Consider the following 12,541-nt stretch of genomic DNA (forward strand, 5'->3'; position numbering starts at 1 on the left):
AGCGGTCAGACTCCAGCTGACTTGTGCTGATGTGTTTGCCCTATGTTTCTATTTACCTGCACTGTACACATACTAATATTTATCATTCTCACATTCCCATTTGTGGCTATTTTTGCGCTAGGATACTTATGCATGTCTCTGTATACTTATGCTTGCATGGATTTCCAAGCATCATTGCTTTGTCATCCATAAGGTCTCATATGCTTTGATTCACAAAGGTGTTTCTCCACATGCATATTCTCATGCCTTTCTAGATATTGTGTGTTTACTTCACAATCTATTATTTTCCTTTTTCCTCCCCCACTTCTCCTTGCAGCACTGATGGCCAACGTGGAGGACCTGATTATCAAGACCGTAGTTTCTGCTGAGCTGTCCATTGCCTCAGCTTGTAAAAGCTTTCTTTCACATCGTGGCAGCTGCTTTGGTAAGGCACGGGGGATACCTTTTTTGATTGTCTCTTGAGTATTGTTTGGAAACTCCAGCTTTGTCATGCTAGAGAGAAATACTCATTCCTAGTTTCAAGGAAGAAATATGCGTTCCTTATTTGCAAGGAAGCTGGGTACTGTTTTGGTTATTTTGTTTTGTTTTGTTTTTCTCAGCATAAGCCTCAGTGAGGGCAGGGGCCGTCGAATCTTAGTTCACTGTGTGTCAGTATAATTGATCAGAATCTCGTGCTAAAAAATGAAAATGGGATGATGAAATAAGACTTGAAAGGAAACTTGGAGAAGTGCTGGAAAGTTGGTGATCTTCTAGTGCTCTCGCAAAGAATGGCTGTAGGTGATTAAACACGGTTTTAGAGCGTTTGCTGTTTTCTCTTGAGCCGTCTAGCGCGATGTAGTTYTTTATTTTCGTGCGTGAGTGTGAGGATGGGAGAAGCGCGTGTGGCAGTGCCCGGTGGCGGCGGATGGTCTGTGCTGGTGCGGGAGCGCCGCGCGGGGGCGTCCAAGCCCATTGCTGGCAGGAGCGGGATGCGCAGCTATGTGCTGGCAAAGGGATTGGAGAGCTCGCTGCCAGCACATGCTGGGACGAGCTCCAGAAAGCAGCGGCTGGTACCACAGTGTGCCTTCTCCCACTTTCCAGTGGCTGCTTCCCAACCTTCCCTAAAGAGGCCTCCTCCTGCTCCTAGCCGTCCTTCAACTCATGCGAATGCATGCACGAAGCTGAAGTCTCAGTGCTTAAACCAAAGGCCAAACTTGGCTTAAGCTATCCTGTGTTTAGGTATTGGGACTTGTATTTAAACTAGCTGTGAGAGGTAAAGTAAATCCATTTATGTGGTCCTTGCATTGCACTTAGATATGGACAGTTCTGCAGCTTTCATCACTGCAGTGTAAATGCATCTTTGAATATTTGGGAATGATAAGACAGTCAGGAATCAAGGAGCCATGAGTGATAGGTTGTTTAATTACCTCCCAAAACTACCCACCTCTCCCACCATAGTTTCTTCTGACTGACTCTGATACCTTTGCTTGAAGTTGAAGGTCATACATGAGGATTTATGATTTAGATAATAGTTTCAGTAACATGGCACTTTATTGGCTAGTTGAAAAAAACCCACACCAAAACTGCCTCTTTTTTGGCTTCTCCTTTTTCCTCCCTCTCTTGTGTCTCTGGATTCCTCTGAGCTGTGTATGTGGAAACTAATGTTCCTCATGTACTTTCTGCTGGGCCTGGCTCTGAGGTTATCCCACTTCCTGCTGCCTCCCCAGGGCTGCACTAACCACCCTCTCAGATGCTCCCCCACAAATAAACTGTTTTGTTCCGTTTATTTCAGTGTAAACATAAATWAAGAGCTTCCCAGGAAAGAGAGCTTAAGTAGGAGCCATACTGCTTCCCTAGGGAGCCTTAGGCATTTCCAGAGCTCAGTACTTTCTGCCACCTTCCCCCACAATTAAGTGGTGGTCCTTGTCTCAAAGATTTGAACTCTTAATCATACTGTATGATTCATTTGTCATCTGTGTGTCCTGTTCTAACACTCTTTGGTTGCACCACTTTTAACCTTCTTGTGAAAATTCAGTTTTTCTAGCTGGCAGTGTTCATAATGGTTCATAGCTGTTAGAATGAAGGAGAGAACTGGGAATGAAGATTTCAAGGCAGCATACAGAGTCTCACAAGAGGCCTATTTTTTTTTCCATTCTGAGCTGTGAACAATGAAACTGAATGTGTGTCCTGAGAAGAGCTGATCATTTGAAAAATCTCAGACTTCAGAAACCTTTATCTGAAGTTGCAGAGATGGGTCTTGTTTGGAAAACTTCTAAAAAGTATAACTAAGTTGTATTGTACTCTAGTTTTTGTAATGCTGTTCTAGGCTACAATTGCCACTTTTCATCTTAAAAATAAATTATGAGTACTTATTTGTCTAGATGAGGTTGCCCACTTTATTTCTTTAACAGTTTAGTACTGCTGTAGCCCTTCAGTTCTTTCATGAGTAAGTGTTTTTATATGTCATATACTAGTTTCCTAGATTTAAAGGAAGAGAATTTATTCATGGCTTTTTCATTTTCTAAAATTAGACTAGTGAGACAGGCTGATTCCTTCCACCAGTGCKTGCCTAGAAAGTGAGAGTGCTGTAGGTCAAGACCCTTTTTCTAATGTCAAAATGGAGTGCTGATGACAATTTGTGTAAAGAGTAGTGAGTCCCATTTTGGTCATGTAATGTGAGCTGTTTACTGCATTCTAGTAATAATCAGTTTTAATAAAAGTTGAGGTGCTCAGTTTTGTTCTTTTGAAGTTATACATAGAAAGAACTGCAAGAATTACGTGATTTTGTTGCCTTGTTTATGCACTGTTATTAACAAAGTGATCCCAAACCTTTATTTTGTTCTTTATGATTAGCTAATAATTCCTCAAGGAAARTTAAGTTCCAAGTAAAAATTGTCTTAACCTGTAAATAACTCCAGAGGAGGGCATTCTGCAACTCTCCAAACCACTGCACTGCCCTGAAGTTGGTYACCAGCTGAGTTGTTGGTTACCTCTGGAGCCTTCTTTAATAGAARGCAAGATTTTGCACTTACTTGAGGAACATGACATCTCAGTGTGGGAACTGGAGGTACAATAAGGCTGCATATCCCCAAGCCAGTTACAGACAGCATTGTTCTCCCTCCTGAAGCACTTCTGGGTAGGCTAGAAAAGGCAGTGAGACCTGCTTCCAGGCAGAGTGAAAAATCTCCCTGTGGGATGGCTTAGTAGGGCATGAAATTAATGCAATTGGGTGCAGCACATATTTTTGCCARCAGCCACTATAGCACCGTTTTCTGCACTTACTGAAATACGAGCCTAAAGAAGCAACAGATTGAAGTCCTCTTGTTTCATTTACAGTTCTAGTAAACCCAGCTGTGACACTGTTGAGYATGTCTGCAATCAAAAAGGCAGGCYGGGATAGGGTAATGGGCATATTGATCCCACCAAAGCAATGAGTTTCTTATTTAGGTGCTTCTGTGTTCTAAGGCTGAATTGGTCAGGCTTTTGCTTYTAATCATACCTATACTGAGTTAAAAGCAAACAATAAACTATTGTATGACTTGAGTGGTGCTGACCTGGAACTAAATGTTAAAAAAGTCTTCATTTGTATCTAATCACCAGTTCCTCAACTGCCTATGTTGCTGTTCTTCATGAGCATTTAACTTTCTTGGCAGTGGCAGTTGACCTGTTTGGGGGAAGCTTTTTGTAGTTTTGAACAGTGCTGACCTGCTCCATTATGACTTTTGCAGGGCATATCTTTGTGCTAAGCCCTATGTGGAATCKGTGAGGCCTGATTCTGAAGCCAGATCATGAATATTACATAGGTCCTGATGCCCTGAGGTAGTACAGGCATCTCTCTGGGGCTTGTAGATATCACTCAGAATACGTAAACTTGGGGTACTGTGGAGCAACAGTGGAGACTTCCTAGGAGACCCTAAGTCRTTGCAAGTGGCATTAGATTCTGTGTTTAACAATGGAATTGAGTCAATAGGGATACCCTGAAGAACTTACTGTCCTGATAAACAAGGCAGGCACAAGGGAAAGGAATGTGAAGCTCCAGCAGCATGGTTAGAGCTAGTTGAGGTTGAGAGGTTTCCCATGTGTGTTTGTAAAAGTTGAYGGAGTGAGTAACTGGGTGGGAAAGATGGAGCTTTAAAGAGCCAGTGATTTGCACGAGAATTGTGTGGGAGAGGAGAACAAAGTCAGAGGAGCCAAAATGCTGGCAGAGGTCCTTTGAGAGGCCAAGGGAGGGAATGGTCAGCAGCAAAAGAAGCAGGAGCTAGTCAAAACAAAACACAGTGCTTCCTGACGGGGGCTGGAAGGTCACAGACCAGCAGCTGCTGCAGGCCCACTCATTGCTTCTCTGTCTTGGGCATGAGCTGCTGACCCACTGGAGTTGTCTGTGCTGTTAAAAGTCATAGGTCTTCACCAAACCCGAGACTGCATTTTGAAATAATGTATTCAAGTCATCAGAAGTTTCTCTTGATCAAAATACTTTGCTAATGTTTACACTTACAATCCTTACCTCCTCCTTTTCCCTCTATGTAGCCATTGCTGTCTGGGGAGCAAGAGAGCCAAATGTAGCTTCAGTCTCATTTCTTTGGAGTGAACCAACTCTTTAACTCTCTGCTRTTTTGCTCCCCCCTGAATGTCTGGCTACAGACTCTAGAAAAATGAGCAGGCAGTGTTCACTCTGCTGCCATTTCCCCCCTTCCAAGCCCCCCCCCCCCCCCCCSCCCCCATTCATTAACTTCTCATTATAAGCTACATGAGCTTTTGCACAGCTGTCTGCATAGGAAGATTTTGTCAAGCAGTCCAGCGCCCCAGAGCCAGCATCAATGTCAGGCAGGTGACAAAAGGCCAAGACCARAATTCAAGGAAAGAAACATGGCAAAGAAATTCTCCTGCTTTTACTCCAGCCACTAGGGAACTGGTTAATTCCATTAAAATCCTTCTCTGCCAATACCCTGTGTTGTGGTGTTTTGAAAAAAATGTGCTTAAGTTGCCCTGATGATTATTAACTGTATTTCTTAATACTTGAAGAGGGAATTGCATTAATGCCAACTTCTGACTTACACTTATCTTTGTGTAGTGTCCTTCTTGCAACTCTTTCCAAACTACAGAGAACGTATGTATAGAGTGAAATGGTAAAATCAGTCTTGGAATGGGAAGCTGGCTTCAATCTAACCTGTGTAGAGTGAAACACATCTAGCAGATGTAATATGTTATGAATGTTTTAGAAACTAAGGAAAAAATATTGTGGTTTACTGCAAAGTGGCAAGCTGTCAATAAGCTAAAGAGCTACGGGAGGTTGTCCACGTGGATGGAGTTGCCAAGAAGTCTCTTGTAACCCCATGGGGATATTGCAGAAAACATACAGGAATAATTGAAAAGAAGCTGATCCTTGAAAGAAGCAAGATTTTCTCTAGCTGACTGGAGCATGAATAAAAGGATTAAAAAGTGAAAAGGAGAATGAAGTTCTGTTGTTTCCAGGATAAAGTGGAAAGGTAGATTGAACCTGCTGTGTTTGTGTCAATTCTATGTGAAAGCAAGTAGTAGAGTTGTGCGTGAACTACAGCTTGTTGGCAGGACAGAGTTTTTATTTTTCTGTATAATACTTTCTGAAGACTAATTTTTTTGTTCCACTCTTTCYCCCATGGACACTATATGTTTAATTTTGATTCTGAGGAAGTGAAAATTGCTGCTTGAGGAATGTTATTTGTTCATCCCTAGAAAGTTTACCAGATTTAACATATATATTTTAGTTATATAATTWAGAAATTACCTSATAGAGATTAATGTTGGACCTTACYTGAAAGCTTAAAGATGCAGTAAGGTGAACTTAGAGTGTCTGCTGTATGTTTTCAGAGCTGTATGGTTTTGATGTCCTTATTGATGACACTCTGAAACCCTGGCTGCTGGAAGTGAACCTGTCCCCATCATTGGCCTGGTAAGTGATTCCTAGTTTAATATGAGGCAGGGACTGTTGCTGGAGATGGTTGTTCTTGAAATTTGTGGTCCTAGGAGAGCAAGATTTCAAAACGCCTGCAGATTTTGTTCCACTGCTGATTGGCAGAGAGGACACTCCTTTGTTTATGCAAAGGAAAAAATCAAACTTAYTGCAGCAATCGGTTTTGAAAGAGTCCAGTTGGGATTCCATTTACTTTTTAATTATTTCTTTTCCGTCATTATTGTTAACTCTTCATAATCTCCCATCATAGATAAATTTTGGAGCTCTGTCAGACTATTGTGTTATGTTTCAATTTGCTTGGCTGAAAGAAGCTCTAAGATTTTGGAGCCCAAAGCAGAGTTCAGTCAATTWTGCTTTACTTGAGTACGCTTGGGCTCAAATGTTCGATTTAGTACTCTCATTAGATAAATTCTAAAGGAGTGTTGAACTGGCCCTTATGCTGACCCTCGTGCTCTATTAGAAATCGAGGCTTTATTTTTGTAGATATCTCAGCTATGATTTTATTTGGAAGAGGCATAGGTAAGTATGATTTTTAAGAATTCTACAACAGCAACTTTTGTCTACTTCTTGAAATGTAACCTACATACATTCAAAGAAAACGTTTCTAGCCAAGTACAGTTAAAATAAAGCTGTCTGTGTCTGCCTTAGGACACTAAAAGCTRTGGAAAAAGCATAAACCGATTAGTCTGTGGCTCTCTAATCTTTACTTATCTATATGAAAGTCATCTAATTATCTTTCTGTGTTGCTTTTGCCTGTGTTAAAGAAACTGTATTAGGAGATACACTGCATACTGATGCATTCTTCTCATTTAGTGCCAGACAAATAATTGCTTTTATCCTCTGTTGCATGTGGGGACAGTGATGCTCCTTTGGACCTGAAGATCAAAGCTAGCATGCTCTCAGATATGTTCACTCTTGTAGGTGAGTGAAAAAAAAATCCTTCAATCTTTCCCTTATTTAAAACCAATAACAAKTAGGTTTATGATCTGCATGTTATTAGATGAGTATAATAGAAGTGAACTCCAGTTATGGAGAGCAACTGTATTTAGCACTGGACATTTCAACTTCAGAATAATCTGTGATGCTTAGGTGATTTTAAGAGTCCCTAATTTGGTGTTGGAAGACATTACTCTCTCTTTAGCCTTCAGAGTTAGTATTCATGCATATTTTAGGTTGAGTGTATAGGTTTTGGTCAGATTAGTAGAATTGGAATACTGTCTAGTGCACACTATCCCTTGCATCTGGATTCAGTTGCTTGATGCAACTTTCCTCAATACTGAAAGATGCMGAGTTGTCATCAGGTACCCTGCTCAGCTGTTTAAGAAACCCAGTCTGTCTCTGAGCTGCTATTAAGTGTCTCATTTGTTGACTGAAGTGCTTGATTTTGAGGCAAGTTACAGTTTTTAGTAAAAAAATATAATGCAATGTACATTTTAGGATTAAACAAAGCAAGGTATAAAAAAGAAAAGCATCATTTTTGGTCCTTGGGCAGGGACAAGAAGGTCATGTATAGACTAAGATTGGTGAACAGGAATGCTAGATTTGTATTTCAGGGTTTGTCTGTCTTTAAGTTCTCATGTGGTTCTTGATGTCCATAGGCTTTGTATGCCAGGATCCATGCCAGCGGTCAAGCCGGGCCATTTATCATTCATCTGATGTCAGAAGAAATGCATACCAGAAGCTGCARGTAAGAGACTTTTACAAACCCTGGCTGAAGAGCATAGCAGGAAGTCATTCTCACTGAATATGACTCACGGGTCAGAGAGGCCATGAGTGAATTATCGGGATTTCTAGCATAACTATAGAAGATGAAATTTTTAACTGTGTGGGTGGTGAGGCACTGGAACATGTTGCCCAAAGAATTTATGGACTCTGTATCCTGGAAGTGTTCAAGACAGGTTGTATGGGGCTTTGAGCATCCTGATCTAGTGGAAGGTCCCCTGTCCATGGCAGGGGAGTTGGAATTAGATGACCTTTAAGGTCCCTTYCAACCCAAACCATTCTATGGTTTTCAGAGACTCAGGGGATACACCTGAATTCTGGGCTGTTCAGCCACTTTGATTTTGTTGTGGACAGCAAACTTCCTAGAGCTCTATTAATGTCTCCAAGATCTCCTTCTAGGCTAACAGCTTCTTATATCTGAAATTTAAGGCTTCTTTCCCATGGATCATTGGACTGAGGCCTCATGTGGCTTGCTGTGACTGCCCACTACCTTTTCTGTTGAGGTCGTACTTTCTCAGCACTGTAATGTTGAAGGGCAGTTGTTCTCTATTTCTTCTTGCTATGAAATGGATTCCATAAATACGTCTGAAAATGGAACATTCATAAAAGGCAGGGAGATCTGTTACATCACTCGAACTTCAAACAATTCTCCTGAGGCAAACAGGTAAACAGTGTACCTGGTACATCTCTGCAGCTGATGCTGYTGTGACAGATATGCAACATGGATGTGTAGCTCAACTTCAATTAAGAAATGACAAGACATTTTTGTTCAGTGACAGTGTGCCAAGACATTGTCTGTTTTGGTATAGGGAAAACTCACAGAAATTGCAGTATTTTGTCTTTTGTAAAACTCAGAGTCTTTAGTCACCATGAGAGAGGTGAATAGCTGGTAAAATGGGATTTAAGTATCTTCAGGACACATGTCTGAGTCTGAAACTTCAAAGACAAATATAATAGTATTTTAAATACAGATCCTTCTGACTGTAGAGGTTCTCTCTGTAACAGACAAAAGGTATATGAGATAAATTAGTAACCATTCCAAATAAAAAGTACTCTTCTCTCTTGGAGTAATGTGGTCAGATCCTGATGATTTGACATATTTTATCTGAAAAAGACTATTCAAGACAGTCAGAAAATTGCATGCTGTGAAGCATTGAATATTAAGGAAGCTTTAATCTTTATTTTGCTTAAAAAATACCCACAAAGAGGTGTAAGGCTGGCCAGTTGAAAAGTTCTTTGGTGAGTACATTTCATGTCAAATTTTTGCCTCTTTGCCTCTTCCAATTCTCTGTTGCGAAGGGTGTGTTGAATCTCTTTTGTTTTTGCCTACCTCCTTCATGATGTTTTAAGTTCTGGTCATTCACATAGGCTGTATTTAATCACTGTGAAAGTTGCTGCTTGGAAAAGAGATGTTGGTACCAGTGCTCTTGAGAGATTCTCTTGAATAGCTATCTTGAGATGATTACTCCTTTTTCCAAGTTTCACCAGTCTGGACTACAAGTTTCTTGTGCAACTTCTTTGGTTTGACTTTTGAGCGTTTCTCTCTCTAAGGAAATGAACAATGTTGCTGCTTCCTTTGTAACTTCTTGTTGATTTGGGTTGGAGCTCTTTCAGTTAATCATAAGTAATGAGGGGACCTTGATCTGTTTTGAGTAGACCAACTATTCCGAGTCTTCTGAGAATCCTTTCTTACACCATTTGCTTCTCTTGGGTGTTGGAGGGGCGGAAGACAGCCTGAATACCACTGAAGGCAAGGAAAATCTAGGCTCCAGTGTTATCTTTTGAACCTGCCCCTGTCCTTAAACTGATTTTACTTATAGGCCTGATACCAGATAAGTAATACAGGGTACTTCTTGACATTCTGATGTTCCTACACTTGTTTTAGAATGTTAAATAGTATCTTGTTCCTCCACAAGAACTGGAATATTGTTGAGRTATTTAAATGAAATTCCTTGGAAAATTTCCAGGTTTTTACTTTCTTCCCCCTCTGTTCTATGAACAATTTTACTTGACAGCATCTGTTTCTCCTTAATGTATAGCTATTAAATATTTTTATATGGGTGACTCTTTATCTTACAAAATTATGAATTTTGGTCATAACAATTGAGTTTGGTGTGCTTTTGAAAACCATATGTCCAGATAGATTCTGCGCAGTTGAGCACATCTGAGTTAGAATGAGTGCTGTGTTTGGAATGGGGACAGGATACATTTGTGCAGGATATGAGGAAGATCTGAACTGAGGTAAGTGGTTAGCTTTATCTCTGGACTTCAGTTATCACAGAATCCTAGAAGGGTTTAGATTGGAAAGGACCTTAAAGATTATCAAGTTCCARCCCCACTGCAATGGACAAGGACACCTTCCACTAAACCAGCTTGCTCCAAGGCACATCCAGCTGTCTTTGAGCACTTCCAGGGTTGGGGCATCCACAGTTTCACTGACCAACYTGTTCCAGTGCCTCACCACCCTTTGCTTATACTGTTTTGTTTAGGGTACTTGCCAGTCCTCAACCACTCGGGCAGGGATCATAGTGTCTTGGAGAGCACAAGATTTTTATTCTCTTTGTGTGTCTCTTGCAGCGTCCTGCGTCTGCACAGTCGCAAACAGCAAACAGCAGATTGGTAAGTACCTTTCAGTTCCCATCACCTTATAAGGGTTGCAGTTTCCAATGTTGCTGTGTACAATGCCTTTGGCATAATTAGTCCCCAAATATATTTTACAGTTGGAGTAGTCTGGGGTAGGAGTGGGGGTGGTGAATGGGAAGTCAACATGAAAAGAGGTGATGACACCAGCCTATGTTTTCCATGTGGCAAAAGCAAATGTTGAAAACATATTTACATCACTTCTAGCAGCTTAAAAAAAAAGTAGGTGAGGTGTGCTGAGAGTCAAGATCAGCTGGATCAAATCCCTCAAAGTTTTTGTGACTACAAGTTTGAATGATAAGATAAGCATAGGAGAACCTATGCAGACAACATTCAGATGGCCCTACAAAAGAAGTAATCATTTTCTGTGAGACAGTCCTCTGAAGGACACTGCAAAAATTTGAGAGTGAGCTAGGTCAAAATAGATGCAGATAAAAGAAGGATTTCTTAAAGTTAATGGAAAAATATGGGGCTGTTGTTAGMCTAAATTGAGACTAATCTACCTTTCTAAATGTATTTGTCACCCTTCTTGCCAGCTGTATAGACAAATCAATGTTGGTTTACAATTCTAAGCAGGTGACCATGTGGGACATGTTAGGCATTATTTTGCTGCTGGGCTTCCTGCACAAATGTAATGGGAATTTTTTTTTTTTTTTTTTTTTTTTTTAATGAGGTTTCCCATTAGGAAGGGAAGGTAGGACAGATGAAGTCATCTTGAGAACCTACTTTAGTCTGTTCACTGCTGTTTATGTAATTCCATGTAAGTTTAGCTAAGCTCAGAGAAAAGAGTCTTACTGAATGACGAGGTTTTGTAGAGAATAGGGAAGATCTTTATGCCAACTGCTGTCAGTGCTTAGTAAAATTATAAGCATGATTTGGGAACCAGGAATACTTGCAGAATTTGGAGTTATCCCAGAGTAGTTTGATTTATCTGTACTTTTATAGATAAGTTGGGTCAGAGAGGRAAAAGGATCTTCGTGAAGTTGGAGACATTTCTGTGCTACAGCCAGAGGGTATTCTGTAGTGAAACATGGAAAAAACTCTTTGTTGTGGGAAGTGCCGCCAAGATAGAGTTTTCTCTAGCATTTTGACAGCAATTTAGTTTTGTTCTCAGGTAGAAGTCAGAACTGCCAATATGTGGACATATGTTTTCTGTTTGTAATCAATGAAATAATCTCTGTTGTATCGAGACAATGGAGATGATTTCATTGAAGTGTTTCTCTAGTAAAGCAGATCATTTAATAGGATGAAAAATTTCCTCTCTTGGAGCAGCAGTTCTCACATGATGGTGGATTGTTATGGTAGTGTCAGGAAATGGTTTCTAAAAGAACGTTACCTATCAGGAGATTTTGAAGGAAATTGTTAAGCAAAGATTTTGAGCTGTGAAGAAGATTTTGAGCTGAAATGGAAGAAATCTTAGAAAAAAAGACTAAAAGCCTTCCAACTTAGTGCGATCTACAGCATCAAGCAAACCTCTTTTCATTGCTGGCATTTTTATTTCTTCTGCAAACATCCCTGTTCCCTGCCTTCTCATCCAAATTGTCTCATTTTCTCTTTTTAATCAGTTTTAGTTAGGCTTTACAAAATGTTTCAGCTGGTAACCTGCTATGACTGTTTTATTTTGGATCTTTCTGTGCCAATCACTGTAGTATAACTTTTTTCTAGTGCATTGCCTGTTGCTTTTGCTGTTGCTCTATCCAGAGATTCTGGATCTTGCCATTTCTAGTGAAACAGAGAGAATGAGATTCAATTCCAATACATTTTACGAATAAAGATGCATCCTGATCTTGCCATGGGCTTTTTTTTTGTATCTGAGCAGTATGGGATATTCCGCTGGACTTATCCAGCTTAATGTTCTGTCACGTTTTTCTTTTCTTTCTAAATTAAGGCTCTCTGTGCATTTTTTGCCCAGTATAGAGCTAAAAGAAACTTTGAATTTAGTATAAATGCCTGAGATCTTCTCAGTAGATTCTTCTAGTGCTGTTTTTGCAGAGGTAGTTTATTTAAATTTAGCCTAAGACCAGCTTAAATGTACTCAAGAACAAGTTCAAAGATGTCAGTCTTGCTTGGATTCTGAGATTTTATAGTCTTGATGATTTGAAGACATTTTCAATTCCTGTCCTTTTGTTGGAATTGGCCATGATTGCCCATCAGGTTTAAAATAAGCTTAGTGAGACTGTCTGCAAATTATTGCTTTTCTTATTTTTAAAAAATTGTATAMTTATGCAAATTTGCATGATGTATCTGTGT

The 12,541-nt window shown here is 40.1% G+C and overlaps 1 protein-coding gene across 1 annotated transcript in view; it reads left to right on the forward strand.

The window, feature by feature from the left end:
* Positions 1–12,541, forward strand: part of TTLL5 (tubulin tyrosine ligase like 5) — a 128,106-nt gene that overhangs the window by 27,161 nt on the left and 88,404 nt on the right. The window contains exons 12-16 of the mRNA XM_057376020.1: positions 317–424; positions 5,827–5,908; positions 6,789–6,850; positions 7,528–7,616; positions 10,229–10,270. Coding sequence (XP_057232003.1) covers positions 317–424; positions 5,827–5,908; positions 6,789–6,850; positions 7,528–7,616; positions 10,229–10,270 — 383 coding nt within the window. The remainder of the gene's footprint in view (positions 1–316; positions 425–5,826; positions 5,909–6,788; positions 6,851–7,527; positions 7,617–10,228; positions 10,271–12,541) is intronic.

Source organism: Malurus melanocephalus, unplaced genomic scaffold (genome assembly GCF_030028575.1).
Source record: "Malurus melanocephalus ecotype Western Australia unplaced genomic scaffold, MMel_1.1 scaffold_0, whole genome shotgun sequence".
In the NCBI taxonomy this organism is placed as follows: domain Eukaryota; kingdom Metazoa; phylum Chordata; class Aves; order Passeriformes; family Maluridae; genus Malurus; species Malurus melanocephalus.